At 46.5% G+C, this 17,792-nt stretch overlaps 1 protein-coding gene across 1 annotated transcript in view; it reads right to left on the reverse strand.

The window, feature by feature from the left end:
- Nucleotides 1-593: 593 nt before the first annotated feature.
- The window catches only part of ACSF3 (acyl-CoA synthetase family member 3), a 407,668-nt gene continuing 390,469 nt past the window's right edge, over nucleotides 594-17,792 (reverse strand). Inside the window, exons 9-10 of the mRNA XM_086945801.1 lie at nucleotides 17,250-17,361; nucleotides 594-4,941 (exon numbers count right to left, since the gene is read on the reverse strand). Coding sequence (XP_086801927.1) covers nucleotides 4,818-4,941; nucleotides 17,250-17,361 — 236 coding nt within the window. The 3' untranslated portion in view covers nucleotides 594-4,817. The remainder of the gene's footprint in view (nucleotides 4,942-17,249; nucleotides 17,362-17,792) is intronic.

The raw sequence follows: 17,792 nt of genomic DNA on the forward strand, positions 1-17,792 counted from the left end.
GCCACCATGTCACCCAGTACAAGCACCCACAGGAGGCAGTGGTCTCCCCAGAGGGTAAGACCGCCACTGCCGCCCCCAGCGGTGTAGTGGAAACGAAGCAGGGACCCCTGGTGGCCAGAAAGAAGCAGCTGTGCCCCTCTTCCCTCCAGGAACTGGAATGTGCAGTGAGAATACACAGTCCCAATAACCATTAGCAAAACGCGCTAGCATCTTACAATTCTTTATTGATGGATTCCAAAACCCATGTAGAAGCTGAATGTATGGAAATTAGCACTGGATGATGCGACAATATCACGTTTGCAGGAACTCTTCCTGTGTTAGATAAAACGTAAACAGTTGTCTTTGTCGCTAACAAACTTCAACAATAGACAATCAAGAATGCTTGTCTGATGTTGACAGCCGGGGATTTCGGATCGGTTATGACATCATCGACCGGATGGCCCCTATAGGCTTTAGACGAGTCGGCCATTTTCCTTGGCATGGCCAAAGAGGGGGGACTTGATACATTTGTGCGATCATGGCGAGCGTAGCTTCACAATTTCTGAGCAAAATGATGCGGTCTGAAGACGGATATTAAAAAACACGCAGAAAGCAACAGATTCTGGGCACTCTTTGGCCACTTTTATTCAATAAAACAATAGTTATGTATTTACATTTATTTTGTAGCCAGCCCTTAACCAGTCAAAAACTAAAGACATTTCTATCATTAAATACTTTGCTTCAATTTACAGTTATATATTATAAAAATCAGTATGTGAGAACAGTTCGCGTGCTGATGCAGGTGAGGGATGTGCGGGCCAGAGGACCAATCGGTGCTGTCGTCTGGGTACCAACCCATCCATTCGTTGCCTTTGGCACGAGCGCCCCGCTGTCTCCACCGTGCTCCGACCAGGGCGGCCATCTGTTCTCGTCAACAGGGAGGGCAACCACAACAGTGTACACAAAAATTCAACCTGTTTTTGTTAAAACACGTGAAGAGCCTGGAGCATGGAGCCTGGGGGGCAACAGGGTAGCTGTCAAGCGCCATCCTACAGGGAGTGGGCAGGCAGAGTGAGGGCTGTAACATCAGATCGAGCGTACCGTAATAGGACCAGAGGGCATAAGCTGGCATGGGGAGGCAGAGAGGGGGGCCAGGATGCAAGAGTCAGGGAGAGAGCTGCTTATGAAAAGCGAGGGTACACCGAAGGCCTGCCTCAAAGGTTAGAATCTAAAATTAAAATAAAATACAGATATACATTTGTGTCAGACCTCGGATTTAGAAGGGGAGGGGGCAGAATGCGCCCTGTATCCCCCCCCCCCCCCCCGTTGAAATGTTCAATGAAAGGCCTGCTTTGGGGAGGGGTCTCGGGAAGGACAGAACACTGACGCCAGTTTCGGCCACAATTGTATTTTTAAGGACGCCCGTAATGCAATGCTGCACCCTAGGGTCGCGTGCGATGCTGGAGATGCGAAAGGAATGCTGGGACGGCGGGTTCAACCAGCCTCTGAGGCAGCTCTACACGCAGCTTCTAACTAAGGTTGGGGATAGTGTTATTGGACAAACCTGTGACGTGGCACTGGCTCAGCATATTCTCTCCTTTAGGGAAACTCCCACAATCAGGGCTCTGCGCAGTTAACCCAGAAAACACCTGCAACCTTCTTCCACGTGCCTGTGGTGGCAAAGCAGTCTTTGGTTGGCGTTTCCGTCTGTGCACGCGCACAACACCAACACAACAATAAATACACAAATAAATAACCGTAATAAAAACAGGGGCGAGTTGTTTCAATACATGTACACGCGTTAATATAGCATGGCGTGACAGGGATTACCCGTATAACTAAAAAAATAAAATAAAAGCATAGCTTTGGAATTTGTAGGTAAAGGTTTTTAAAAACAAATGTTTTCAGAAATGCGCAAACAACCCCAACCCAGACCCCAAACACAGGTGACTTGCTCTGCGCTGGCTCGTATTATTATATAATAAAAGGAACGGAAAGTGCGGTGTCCAACGTAGGTTCAGGAGGCCTGGAATCAGGGACTATTTACATACAATGAAATTCAATGGTTTCTTTTATATTTAAATAGTGAACTGTATCCGAAATTGGTCTGGACACAGCCATTGTATTAAAGGTCATGGTGCAGTCTAGGTAGGTCATTTAGAGGTTGATGGGCCTACCATAAAGTGGTGCCACTGCCCCCCATCCCTGAAGGGCTCCATAGGGATGGGTCCGCTGACACAGGCCCTGGCAGCCACTGCGGCGTGGGAACTCCAAACCCTTCTGGAAGGCCCCATTGTCTCTAGTGCATATGAATTTCTGTGAGATACTGGAGACCTAGGACCCCCTCACCATATCCTGGAGGGGGGGGGGCACATCATTTACCATTGCTTCACTGGTACGTGCTCAGCACTTCAGTCTCCCACTCCCACCCCCATCAGGACCAAATGCAGAGAGTCCCCCATAGTGCTAGCACCGTCCCTTCATCACTGTCACTGCCTGCATAGCAGCCCACCTGGCATGCATTCAGATGGAGTCTGCAGAGGGTCCCTGGACCCCCATCTCCCCTCCAGGAGGCTGGAATGTTGGGAGCACAGCAGGTTTTTTATCTCCTGGTTTGTGCAGATTCTCAGCACTTCCCAAGGGGCTCCGGCCTGTGCAATCTAGCAATATGGTGCACGCAGACTCTCAAAGGGATTCCCTCATTTGCATAGGCCCTGTGCCCTGTGATTTTACGGCATATCACTTTTTTGAAAAAATTGACTTGCGAGGAGGAAGGCCAAATTTGGTATAACGAATGCCAATCCAAGTCCCCAGTAGTGCAGAGGGTCTTAGAAAGTGTACATTCTATAATCTGCCCCCAGTTATCTGTTTGCAGAAAAAGGCAATGCTTAAGCATGATGAGTTCCAAAACCGGAGGGGCCTGTTGGGTACGTGTTTGATGATTTTGGTTCTAAAGTATTGTGGGCTGGAACCAACCCCATGAAAATCTGTATATCAAGCATAAAACCTTGAATTTGGGAATCCCTACAGACAGATAAAACAGGAGAGGCCTGGATATATGTGGTCCCAAAATAACAGTGAACCACGTTAACACTAACACAGACCCAAATATAAGGTTCCCAGATTACTCTATGTGACCAAGAAAGCAGTGTTTGAGTTCTGAGTTTAGCAAAATGGTGCATTCTTGAAGTGGTAGATCCGGTTGACTGTTCTTAACCCAAAGGAAAGAACAGACATTAAAATAATGCTCTGTAAAAGAAAAGCCTACGACTGGAGTATTGTGTACTTGGTGACAATGAGCCAACTGGTAACCATACCCAAATGCCGCAATTCAAGGACATGCCTGGGGTTGTAATGTCGATGCTGAAGCCAGACTACCCTATATCGCCCACAACCACTGGGCAAAAAAACAAAACAATGGAAAGTACATGACACATTCTGACTTGTACACATAATGTGTTTAACGATTAGGAGGCCCTAACCAGGCCGTGGCGTGCTCTTATTTCAGTCCTTAGCTCAGCTGGCGTGAACAGGCCAGCTCTGCTGCTTGATGTGGGCCCATCCGTTATCTTGTAATGTCCCAGTTGTATAACAAATAGTTCAATGAAGAAGTATGGCTTACAGTTAAAGTCCTCTCCATGTTAGTCTTGGATTTCTAGAAGCTCACTCAAAGCAAAGCAAGCTCTGAGGTATTGTAGCATTTCCTAAATCAACATAGAGGAACCTATCCTCCCTGATGACAACACCCAGGAGTAAAAATTCTGCGATGAGCAGGCAGTGAGGGGACTTCTATCTCTGGTGGAAGCCAGTTGGCCTTTTCCTCTGCAACTAGATTAGTGTCGAGTATTGGTGAACACCTATAAGCTTCACTGACCATTAAACAGACAATAACCATGACCTCATCTTGGCACTAGAACCCAAGTCAACCATGGACAGCAATAGAATAGTAAATCTGCTCAACTGCAGAAATGGCAAGTTAATTGGTAGTGTTAACTCAAGGTAATGGGAGTCAAGGTGGTGACATTCCCCCCTCCTGGTCAGTACTGATACCAGATTCCTACCACTGAGTCCTCCTTGATCTATAAGTTCCCTTCTCCTCCTCAATGTCTTTGTTACCTACAGATAACTAAAGTTTGAGATTGTGTTCAATAACACATTTTGGTAACTCTACTACAACATGCTGTTGGGTTGATCGCAGCGGTCTAATGGAATGGAATGGAATGGAAAGACGATTTATAGAGCGGGATAGCTACCCGGAGGCGTCCTAGCGCTAACAGATATTGTGAGCCAAGGGGATAGACCAAATTACTAACCGTGTTGTGAGAAGTGCAGGGTCTTTAGGTGCTTACGGAAAATCGATAGGTTTGATTCTGTGCGCAGGTGGCGGGGAAGGGAGTTCCATAGCCTAGATGCATTGTGTGAGAAGGCTCGGCCTCCGCATCTAGACTTTTTGATCTTAAGAACCATCAGCAGGAACAGAGTCGATGATCTAAGATGCCTTACGGGGAGGTATGGGGTCACCAGGGAACGATTGATAGACGGGCCTGTTCCCCAGAATGCTCGATGGGTGGTGCATAGAGACTTAAATTCAATTCTCCGTTTGACTGGTAGCTAAACTGATCATACAATCACCTTCTTATTAAACCATTACTGATTTTGGCTGATTCACAGGTACCCACACACCAAATAGCTCCTTTGGTACTGGTCTGCCTGGCAAATTTGCTCCAGATGATTTGTCCTTCATTTAACTGTGCATTCTTGGCCACCTAATCGCGTATATTGGCTGAAGACCGCAGCGGGCTTCCTTCTGAAAAATGCACATCACACCCCCTTGATGCTCAACTGTGGGAGGGGAAAAAGTGCTTGAGAAGTTCCTTCTTGTTGATCTTTCCCATCGGATTCCTTGGGATCTCTTCCACCAGGATAAGTTCTGCCGGGATGGTGTACGGCGCCATGGACTCCCTGAAAGACAGCATGAGACGGACATTGTCATACCAGGAGTACGCTTCCATGATGGCCCATGACCATCTAAAGACACATTCTTCCTTATTCAACGTCTCAACACGTTGGAGGGCTGGATTTTGAGAAATAGGTTAATTGTTCAGTGGCATCTAGTGTTGTGAGCAATGCTTGGGAAACAAATGGACACAGAAATCTGACACTCTGGTTCAAGGGGAGTTATTGTGTGCACGTGGAATGTACAGATAACTGTACTCAGACAAACAGACACATGCCACTAGTGTCAGACAAATAAAGATGCATACAAAATGCAGTAATGCACAGACACGCATTCCCAGATGCCTAGTTACCAGTACGCACTTATTTACAGACATTATTTGTCACAATTCATATGTATATTATAGTTAATGATAACTTTTATTGGTTTTCAGTAAAAAGTAGACACATGTATTGGTAATAATGCCAATAGGTCTGGCTTTAAAGGAAAGTTGTATTGTAATGTGAAGCATTACAAGTAAATAGCATGGGAATGAATGTGCATTACTGTGTAATCAAAGAACTGTAGAGTAATATTGGTGGAGATTAAAAGGTCAGGTGACAGCTGCGCTCTCTCTAGCCAGATCTAATAATCTATGTAAGTTATTGACTGTCCTTCTCCCATCTGTGCTGCAGCCAGAGAAAGACAAACACCATAAATTATCTACCTATTGAAGACACCGTTACAGAATTCCAAAGTCATGTGTGTGCCGCTGAAAATTCAAGCTCAGACAGCTGAATATATAAACAAATTGATCACAGCTGTGTGGGGGCAAACACTTATTTTGCGGAAGCACACAATCTCTGCTCAATCAAAACTTGTAGTCCTGGCTCCCAACATGTTGGTAGAGCCAAATCCCTCGCTAGTGATGCTCACATAATTGTCTGGGGCACAGCCGCTCTGTCAAGCTAGACCATAAAAAGGAAGAGTGACAAAAATAGAAGAATAATGAATAAGAGGGCAAAAAAGTAGAATTTACAAAAAACCTTTTTTTTTAAGTTGTGAAAACGGTGAGAGTTTGTGATGGGGATAGAGAAACGTTCATCAATGGACTGGTGTGTAGGGGTAAGAGTAAGGTGTGCAGGATGATGTGAGGTAGTGAGAATGGGGTAGGAGTAAGGGTTAATGCTAAGATACTATTTAGGGATGGGGTAGGCGAGTGGGGTTGGGCAAGGTTCAGAGTAAAGGAAGTTGAAAGGGAGGGTGTTATGGTGAAGGTTGGAACAAGGTTTAGTGATACAGGGCCTGATATACGACCAGTTTTTGCAAGCACAAACAGGTTTGCGACCTGTTTGTGCATGCAAAAACCTACATGCCCATGTACAAACACTATTTATAAAAAATTGAGACTCGCGAAATAGTGTTTTGCGACTTGCTATTGGGAAGGGACATTTCCTTCCTAATAGCGACTCTTTAGCCATGTATGAATGTTTCCTGACTGCAATTACGGTCGCAAAATACTCACAATTTACCGACTTCTTCAAGAACGGTAATGGAGTCACAAATGGAAAGGGGTCCCCAGGGGTTCCCTTCCCCTTTGTGACTGGCTCTAAAAATATTTTTGAATGGCAGGCAGTGGTCCCAGGGACCACTACCTGCCCTTAAAAAATGAAACGAAAACGTTTCATTTTTTTTTTTTTAAATGCATCCCGTTTTCCTTTAAGGAAAATGGGCTGTATTTTTTTTGTTAAAACTGCTTTATTGACAAGCAGTCCCAGACATGGAGGTCTGCTGAGCCTAGCAGGCCACCATCCCTGTGGGGGCCAGTCATTCCCAATGGGGTCGCAAATTGCGAGTGAATCATTAATATTCATGAGCCTCGCATTTTGCCATCCCATTAGGAATTGCAATCAGTGTCTCTGACACTGTTGTACATTCCAAATTGCGCCTCGCAATTTGCGGCGCGCAATAGAGCGCAAATTGCGAGGCTCAATCTGGAGTGGTCGTACATCTGGCCCATAATATGGGTATGGGTTGGGAAATGGCTGGGTTATGTCAGAGGTAAAGGAGCTGTGCTAGGGATTAGGGTTCGGAGTAACTGAAAGTGTCCTTGATGTACGAAGAAGGTGCCAGTGAAGCGTGGCAAATGAGGTGATATGGGGTTCAGTCCCTTAAAATAGCAGAGCTAACATGGTGATGGGGAAAAAGGTTAGGATTTGGGTTAAGGAGGGATTACTAAGCAATAGGGTAAAGATTAATGTATGTCAATGGCAATTCTCAAACAAAAGTGGTAACAATGTGACTGTTTTACATTTACATTTTGGTATTTTCCCCAGACTTCCAAGTTGGGGACGCCCTTTTTACGATGGTCTAACAAGGGCTTTTGACGCCTGGGGCGATACCTCAGTTTGCCGCTGCCCACTGCCAGTAAGAGCGGGGGCATTGCCTTTAGTGACGCCGAACCCAGACAAGGGAGAATAAAGAAAAGAATAAACCAAAACTTACCATGCCCTCTTGGCTCACCACTGTCCTAAAAAAAGTGACGCCCTAGGCGGTCAGCCCCCCCACCCCCGCTAGGCTACGGCCTTTTTACCTCTATCTTTATTCCTCCTTTTTACAATCTACTTTATATAAAGTTCTTTAAAATATAAACAAATTGAAAACAAAGATTTCATTAGGCTACTATAAATCGAGACAATACAGCATCCTTCAATAATGTGTGCAGTTAGAAAAGTGGAGAAATGCTATCGACAAAAATGTACGGTAAAAACTGGTAATATGGAAGACTGAGTTTGAATGGTCAGATCAAATATAGTATTGCATATTTTAAAGGGGAGAGTGTATACTTGGGAACTTTAATGCGTTCATGCAACAATGATTTATGACGGAAAGAACAAGAATATATTTTTCCTAGTTTACATTTATTGAATACTAACAAGAAGAACTGAAAAGTCAGCTGAGTTGGGTAGCAAATTTCTTTGCAAAGAGTTGTACATTGTTCGAGGTCATTACAACGACCACATTGTTACATCATAGACCATTACAAAGCAAGTCATTACAACGACTTGCTGTAAGGGGGGGGCGCTGGATGTTGGAATAGTATAATTTACTATTCCAACTCCAGTCTGTGCAACAGTAGGGAAGATGTTAGATTTAGAATCCAACACCTTCTGCCCCCTACAGCAAGTTGTGTTAACAGCTTGCGTTGTAATGGAATGCGATGTTACAACGCAGTAATTGTAATGACAGCGTTGTAATGGCATGCGATGTGTAAACATCGTTGTAAATGATGTTTACCATGTAGAACACCATTAATGCGGTTTAAATCTGCATTCTTTTTTATGTAAAATTTTGAACAAAAATAAAGATACAAATACTATAGTCAGAAGAGGTCATTTAGAGATATAATTTAGAAGGTCAACAGGGTAGACTGGAGGTGTCTAGATGCCCCCATCTTCCCAACAGACGCAACAGGAAGTTTCACCAACCCCCTCCAATATGTTTGCCGTCGAGCGAGAAGAAAGGAGATGGAAGTGGTTCAAGAGGACACACATCATACCCCAAAGTGCAACAGAGGGCGCCATCTTTCTTACCTGCACACTCAGCTGAAAAATTAGACTGCACAGGTCAACTGCATCCTGAAACACAGCAAGGACCAGAGAAGACAAATGAGGTATTATCCTTCAAGAAGACCGACTTCTAGGTGAATGGAGAAACCGAAGGTTGGATCTCTTTAGGGCTATTGCTTGATGTTCTATGGACTGGCTCTGGTAATCTGCTGGGCGCCGCAATCCAGGTGTTAGTCTATTTTAAACTGAAACTAACGTAAACGGATGTGTATTGAGAGTTTCAATCCAAGTATTAGCTTAAAAAAAAAAATTACAACAAACGTAAAGGGAAATGCAGGCATCGTTCGTTGAATTATAGTGAATGTTCCTAAGCTTGTAACTGGATCACGTGTAATTGTAATTACGTAACCTGCGTGTGCGCAGTCAGAAACTGCGCTTTTCACAGAGGTCAGTTACCAGTTGGGTCTTGTTTGTACTTTATAAAACTGAAATATAAATACATATAAGGTAGGGGGGTAAGTATGGGATGATATAGAGGCTAGGGTAGAATTTTAGAGGTTAGGATTTAAAGGGGAAGGCTTTGAGGGTCACATGGCGACTCCATATGCACAGGCCATTGTGACTAGAGCAGCCAGGAAGCAATAGTCAATGAATTCTTGCATTAAAGGTCAGTGGTCCAGTGCAGATCCTGAGAGAGGCACGAACAGCCCGTGGGCCCAGACCTGAAGTGAGAGATCGATCCAGCATGGTCCAGGTGATGAAGGTAGCGAGGAGAACAGGATGTTGGGGAAGGAGGTGTGGCAGAGATGAGCAGGATGATGTGGGACGGACAGGACACAGGGTGAGGACACATTGTGTGAAGAACAGGAAAAAGACAGGACCAATAGGCGAAGAAAAGGATGACAAAGGCGACATGGAGGAAAGTTAAATTAAGGCAGAGGCAGGTGTGTGCCACAGCGGGCTGGACGCAAGAATGTGCAGCGATTGGAGATGGCGCTGGTTGGAGACTGACATGGCCAGGGTCAGAGGCAGAAGAGTTAGTGGACCAGCCAGCAACAGGGACATCATTGTAGGGGGTTTACTGAGAAGCATCCTTGTGAACCATGGCATGCCTCTTCTGCCACCATGCAGCATATGCAAGTCATCACGAGTGGCATCTTCAATAACTGCAGGAGATGGAGCGAGAAGGAGGGGGAGCTGGAAGTAAACCAGACACTTTTGGCAGGGAATTGGGAGTAGAGAGGACGTCAATGAGGGGAAAATGCCAACCCCTCTGCCAGAGTCACCATTTGCTTTACGCTTCTTTGCCCTTCAGTCTGGTTCGCCCGTTGGTGGAGCCCTTAGAAAGCATGCCAGTGTGATCCAGAAAGGTCAACAAAAAAAGCTCTTCAACCCCACCAGATGGGGCCACGCAGCTTCAGCAGATATGATGACATCGGAATACTTTAGGTGCCAATTGGCATGCAGGCTTTTGGTTCCTGGTACGTTTTCAGAACCCCATTGAGTCATGTGGAGAGAAACTACAAGCATCCATGACACTAACAGTCAAAGACAGCAGGGGCTGTATTACAGAGAGGGAGCGCATGAGCCCGCTTTGTGCAGCGTTGGGAACATTGGTATTACAGAAGGGGCCCCAGGCACATGTGTGGTCCCTTCTGTAATAGAGAGTGCACTAGCACACATGTAGCACCAGTGCTATCATTAGAGGGCGCTCCCTCATTTGCATGGGGTGTCCCCATGAAAATGCGAATGTCACTTGGCCTATGCGCCCACGCCTTATTATGGACATAGGCACAGAGGCAAACAGGCCGGTAGGTGGTGGGCAGCACCTCCTAAAGGCAGCCCTCTGCAGGGGAGAATTGAGTTTCCATGGACCCCCGCACATCCCCTTGAAGGCAGATGCAGTCACTCTCTAATCCAATACGGAGCGGCTTTGAAGCCGCCACTTTTCCCTACTATGCAGGCACAAGGAGTGAGAGTCCTTCATTTAAAATCCGCCTACCTAATCTCCTGAGGATGCTCCCAGTGTTTCACTGGGCCCAGGGCAGACAGTGCTACTGGGCTGTATCAGGGCAGAGTCCTATTATTTACCACTGGTGTTCCAGGGCCTCAGGTGTGGTTCCACTTCTATCAGACAGCCAAGATACTTCTTTTATACACTAGACTCTCCAATGGTAGGCGGCAGGCGGGGGAGGGGGGAGAGGAGGAGGGGAATGAGGCAGTCAAGGTTTACTCCAAGAGGAACTTAGATAGTGTATGACAAGTACTCATACGGTAAATGCAGGGCTTTAAGTGGGCCGGGTCTCACAGGGTCTGAGCACCGGCCTCGAAACGGGTCTCTATCGGACTCTGTTTTGTTCCCTGGGACAGGCGGTCCATTTCTTTTCCGGCCTGCAGTGACAGCAGGCACATTGATGTGCGAGTGGTGAGCGTTGTAGAGAAAGGGAAATCCTTTAATGAGAGTCACGTTCTCTATGGATTTCCCTTCTCTTTTTGAAACTCAGGAGCATCAACATTGTCGTGGGGTCACCAGGGCTTTAAGCAGAAGCTTTTCCAATATTATATACAAGCCATAGTTGCTGCTTATTTATTTTATGCAACTAACAACCATTGGCAAAGCCAATAGTCCTGACTTGTAGGTTTGATGTGACTTGTTGTATCATATATCTGGACACAATGACAGGAACAGCAAAATAAGTCGGGCGGCTCACTGTGCGAAACACAGATTTTTAGCTTTGGGCTTTTGAGCCACGCCCCTAATTACATTGACCACGCCCCTTTGAGAGACCCCCTAGTTTTTTCATCCCACTTAAAGCCCTGGGTAAATGTACAGCACAAACCTAGCCGAAAGGCAGTGAAGCGCTCTACAGGGTCAAAGGCAATGGTACAGTCAAAGGTCGACTGGAAATGTTGCGTGGTTCTGCTAGTGTCTGTTACTGCCTCGTAGTTCTATTTGAACAGAGGTATCTTCAGCTCATCATACACTGGAGCTGGTTTGAGAGCAGTTGAGGGAAAATGAAATGAAAATTCAATGTCCAATTGGAACTGCAGCTTTACAGAAAACATTTCTATTTACACATAGGGACGTTTACATATGGAGCATGACAGAAAAGCAGAAGGTCCTCGCGCCACCTCGAGATACAACTGCAGCACTTGTGCATTAATGCACATAGCATAAGGCCCTACAGCTAAGGTTATCCTACAGGAACAGATTTGGGGAAGTTAAACTATGAGTGGAAACCCTAGGAATACATGTACTACATCCGTGTTTACAAGTTCTCGCCAATGGGACAAAGTGCCTTAGAGACCACAACAAAGTATCCATCACTGTTTACAAGTTTTAGCCAATGGGGTCAAACTGCCTTAGAGAAAGCAACCAAGTATCCAGTCTGCTACATCAGTGTTTACAAGTTCTAGCCACCTAGACAAAAGTGCCATAGAGATAGCAACAAATTATCTAGTCTACTATGGCGTGTCTGCCTTCTCCGGATTCTCAGTGGTACAGGCTGCACATGAGCTACATCAAACAGCAATAAGAGGCTAAAGCACTAACTGCCATGGTTCCCCAATTGATACAATAGGTGCTTCTGTTGGCAGCAACAGTGGCTCTGACTGCGCCTCGAACTGTGTTTTCTCGCACATAATTCTAGAAACCATCTACTTGTCACCTTACTGAAGCTCAGGTAGCAGAGATACATGTTCTTTAAAGCTTGTTTGATGAAGTCTGAAAAGATGCAAAGGGGAAAGTCTCATTCTCTGCATAGATGATTGTACAGGAGCGGATCCTCCCTTAGAGCGGAGGAGCGTCGCCCCACTTATTAATCCCAACAAAGATGAACAATAAAATGGTGATTAATTACCATTTTATTTTTCATCCCCGTCCGGAGCTGAGCATCAGGATGGGGGTGGGCCAGTGCTGAGTGACAGGAGCACGTCACTCAGTAGGGAGGAGGGTGGGCTGGCAGTGCACTGTGTAAAGTGCACATGTGCTTTTGGCCGGCTATCTTATGACGGCCAGCCGCACATGCACACTTTAAACCTTTCAACTCGGCTGTCTTAAGACATCTGAGATGAGAGACAGTGCAGGCCTCCAGGGCGCTGTGCAGTACTGAGTGAGGCTGCACCCACCAATCCTGGTGCTGCTCTCATGCTGCATGTGAGCAGCGCCAGGATTAGGCAAGGGAGTTCCGGCATTCGGTTGCAATGACTGAGAGGTCCGAAGCGAGGACGTCACATCGAGGCAGGTAAGGTTTTTTTCTTTAACCCCTTCCGTGCGCATGACGAGCTCGTCATGAGGCACGGTGCTCATGACGAGCTGAGCTCCTCATGAGCCGTGGAACGCTCACATGAGGGATAATTCCCCTGCTGTGCTGAACGTTCCACGGAAATGGGTGTGGCCGTGACGCGCTCAGCTCGTCATGAGCACACGAGCACTGTGCCTCATGAAGAGCTGAGCTCGTCATGAGCATGGGGGCGCTGTGCGCCCCCCCCCTCCCCCCAGCACAGCGGTGAATGAGCCCCGCAGCCAAAGTGTTAATAATATTTCTCCTGTGCGCACCTGCGCCCTCTCATACCGGTAGATACCAGCCGCCAGTGTGATTGTAACCTGTTCAAAAGGCACATGCAAAGGACTGTCCTATGCACCTAATTTTATTTCCAAAATTAAAATAATTTTCATGTCAATGTACACATGGGCACACTCCACTAAGATGACCCCCCCACTCCATGTCATTGGACTTTTCATGTACAAATCAGTGATTTCAGGCATACTAGTCGATTAGCTCAATGGAAGAAAACCAAGACTACAACAGCCAGAATGCACCAGGCAAACACACAAATGTCCAGGGCTGGAAACCCTGTCCATAATGACATGGTGTCAGGGGGTAACCTTGTAGTCCACTGGCGTGCTGACTTGTAATCACTTTGGGTGGCAGTTCACCAGATGAAAGGACAGCCAATTTGGAAACAGGATAAAGATTCAGTGGGCAGGTAAGGACACATTAGAAAAAGAAGTTACACTTTATTTGAATCAGCCAACAGAATTTTTTCCCTCTGGAGTAGGAGCCACAAAGTGGCCAGTAAACCTCACACTTTCACATATTACTACGTGACAAAACTCTGGGACAGAAACGTCAGACAGAACTAACATTGTCTAAACATCAATAGTAAGAAGAGTTACAAATGCACCACTATTGAAGACTACACCACCCCATACATGGAATATCTAGACTACACCACACCATTCATGGAACATCTCAACTTCCAACTTCGAACCGACTCCAAAATCACCATCAAAGGCACCTTAGCCGATAGACCCCCTGAGCCACGACCAGCATTCTCTAACTCCATCTCCGAATTAATCGCCCCGCTAACCATCGACTCCGAACACTACGTACTACTTGACGACCTCAACTTCCACCTCGACGATCCCAATGATACCAGCTCCACCAATCTATTAGAAAATATGAGCAACATCGGGCACACCCAACTCATCATTGATCCCACACACAGCACAGGACACACACTTAATCCGATCTTCCCATCCAGCAACAGAACCAAATACAGCCACATCTCCAAACTGACCTGGACTAACCACTGAATCATCCATTTCACCATCACAGGATCATAGGACACTACCACCAAGCCACCCAGCTCCTCTCACCGCAGATGGAACAAAGTAAAGGAGATCCAGTGGATACAGGCTATCAACACCTCCCAGCCCGATGCTGTGTCAAACCTGGACCAGGCCATCCAGAACTTCTCCGACTAGATCACTAAATGCGCCAACAGAGTCGCCCTCATGAAACCAGCCAAAACCTCCAGAGCATCCAGAAGAACCAGGGGTATACGTCGCAACTCAGAACTATCAAGCACAACTGGAAACGACTAGAGAAACAATGGTGCACCACCAAAGATCCCACCAACTGAACCACCTTCAAATAAGCTCTCAACAGGTACCACCAACACCTCAAGGACACCAAAAGAGATGCCTTCACAGACTGAATCCAAACAAGCCCTAATAGCACGAAGGAACTTCAACATAGTCAGGGAGTTCTCCAACCCGTCAGCCACAGATAGCACTGTCCACCCCTCACTAAAACTCTGCGAGACCCTCTCGGAGTACTTCGACAGCAAGATAGCCACCATCTACAACAACTTCAACCCCCAACCTACCAAAGTCTATTTCAACAACAGCCCACCCACGTAAACCACCTCCTCGATCACTGCCTAGAGTCTGATAACCACGCAGACTCCAAAGCCTTCATGTCCTCAATCGACTCCAGAGCACCCACTGACCAATGCCCTTCCCATTTCTTCAACCTTGAAACCCATGAAATCAGCACAGAACTCACCAACAACTTCAATGCCTCTATCACCACAACAACCTTCCCTGACAGATGGATACATGCAGAGGCAAGACTGCTCAGGAAAAAATCCTCTGCTGACCCCAACGAACTCAAGAACTACTGCCCCATCTCACTTCTTCCTTACCCCTCAAAAGTTCTCGAGAAGGCCATCAACTACCTGCTCACCAGATACCTAGAAGAAAAAACCTACCTCCCAATCCGACTTCCACGCAAACCACAGCACCGAAACAGCCTTAATCGCCACCAGCGATGACATCAGATTCCTCCTCGACTACGGTGAAACAGTAGCCCTAATCCTCCTTGACCTCTCAGCTGCATTCAACACTGTATCCCATCACACCCTAATCAACAGACTCAACCATATAGGCATCCAAGGAATGGATCTCATCCTTCCTCACTGGACTAACTCGGAGAATCCACCTGCCTCCTTTCACTTCCAAACTCAATACCATCTCCTGCAGCGTCCCCCAGGATTGTCCCTCAGCCCCTACATGGCATCTCTCGCAGACATTGTCAGTTTCGATGAGCTCAACATTGTATCAAACGCAGATGACACACAACTCATTCTCTCTCACCAATAACCCACCCCCACCACAAACATTCTGATTGGATGAGTACCAACTATCTGAAGTTCAACACGAACAAGACAGAAGTATTGATCTTCGGGAAGAGCACCTCCCTGTCGGACAGCAGCTGGTACCCCTACGAGCTCAGACCCACCCCCACACCAACAGACCACGCCGGCAACCTCGGCATAATCCTTAACACCGAACTCACCATGAAGCGCCAAATCAACGCAGTTGCCTCCTCGTGCTTCCACACCATTGGCATGCTCTGGAAAATCTTAAAATGTACCCGTCAACACCTGAAAAACCGTCACCCAATCCCTCGTCACCAGCCGCCTCGACTACGGAAAAGATCTCTATGCCGGAATCACCAACCAACTCCTCAAGAGACTCCAGACCATATAGAACGCAGCAGATAGACGCATCCTCAACCTCCCAAAACACACCCATATCATCTCCCACCTCAAGAACATTCACTGGCTCCTTGTCCAGAAGGAATGTCAGTTCAAGCTCCTAATACACACCTACCAATCACTACATGACCAGGGACCAGCCTACATCAACCACTGTATGAACTTCGACCAACCTGCCAGACACCTGCGCTCCACCTCCCGGCCCCTCATGCGCACCCCCTGCATCTGCTGCGCCTTCTCCTACCTTGCTGCGAAAGTCTGGAACAACCTGTCCTTCACCTACAAATATCTCCCTCCCTGGCAGAATTCAGACGAGAACTCAAGACCTGGCTTTTCAAATGAGACCACCTATACCTCAGCATCCGGATACCCTCAGGGGTGAGGAGCAGTGATTTACATGACAAATTGATTGACTGATTGATTACAAATAAAAACAAGAGGAAAACAAGAAGCCCTCTGTTGTCTTAATCTGAGAACCCTCTGAACAGTGGGATTTCTACAGTCCATCAGATAAGAAGCGAGAACTGGTTAATATTCCTAAGCCATTGATCCTCTGTTCACCCTTCTCTATCCATTCATGAATATAGACTGATCTTTATCTTACCTAGCTTTCTGGTAGACAGGCAATACAATTTAATTTCAGTGTATGACAGAGGATTCCATGGAACAAGCCTACGGATGTGGTCATCAGCAAGTACATGGGGACCCCGCTACTACAGGACACTAGTTGTAGGATCTGTTCAACCTAAAGCTGTAATCCCACCATGTTTTGCCTTAGCCCCACAACCTCCTACTTTAACCGCATGACTATGGCACAAGTAACGCTTCTGTGAGGTTTTATTACCTTAAATGTTATCTTGGTCATTTATGGTGCCACAACCAAATGCAGCCATGTGCCCGCCGAGGAGATTAAATGATTAAATAACCATGAAATGGGAGAGGCGAATTTATAGAAATATAATTAAGTAAATTTAAGCCGGGATTACCTGGCCTATTGCACTTGTGGACAATGGTTTAAATGCATTGGACCTAAATGTGAACAACCTTTTATCCACAGTGGCTTTGTGAAACATGGGAACGTACGGAAGAAATTAGTTGTCAAATCCAGGATCCCCAGTTAACGTGAATATGTTAATAATTTCCTCAAGTGAAGAGTATTTCAAGCTTGTACAATATTATGAATTATTGTGAGTCCCTTAAAGGTAGACTAAGTAGCCGTCGAAAGGCAATGGAAGGCTTGTCAGATGCATACAGTAAATGAACGAACAATGTACTGGTAGAACCATCATGCACATTTTTTGGGTCTGTCTGTGCTTTCCTGGTTTGAATCTGTAATAGGGGGAGGGGCACAGCATCAGGGTATAGCCTTATTCACCCTCACATAAGCAGACCCTCCTATTCACCTACCACCTCCTTACCTTGCCCACTCCTTCAGCTCCCGGAGGGATAGCTGCTCTCCAGGGCGGAGTTTCACCACTGCTGTGACCTTCTGACCCCAGGCCATGTCTGGGGCACCAATCACTGCAACATCTAGAGGAGGAGAGAAGACAAATAAGAAGCAGGCACGTGGGAGGAGCCTCAGTAAGGTTATAACCAATCAGTGTGCTGATGGTGCCTGTTTACACACCATTGGTCTAACAGCCTTAAATCCAATGAGTCCGACTCCTGCGTCACCTCATTGGTCAAAGGAAAGCTGGAGGCCTTGCGGTATATCATTGTGGGGGTCAATGAAACACTCCTGAGTGGGAGACACTGACGGGGCCAGCCTTTGGCTTGGGCAAGCTGGACCCAGAGTGTTAATTTTCTGAGGGGTGCAGAGAGATGTGTTCATTAAGGTTAAGCCAAAAGCAGCGTCCTTCTCATCTTGCTCCAGCCTTGTCCCTGCCTGTTCGTTTCAGTCTGATTTGCCAGTTTAACGTTTTTTCAGTCGTTCGTTATCATACAGCGGGCGATGTTTTTAA

This window comes from Lissotriton vulgaris, chromosome 12 (assembly GCF_964263255.1).
Source record: "Lissotriton vulgaris chromosome 12, aLisVul1.2, whole genome shotgun sequence".
In the NCBI taxonomy this organism is placed as follows: Eukaryota; Metazoa; Chordata; class Amphibia; order Caudata; family Salamandridae; genus Lissotriton; species Lissotriton vulgaris.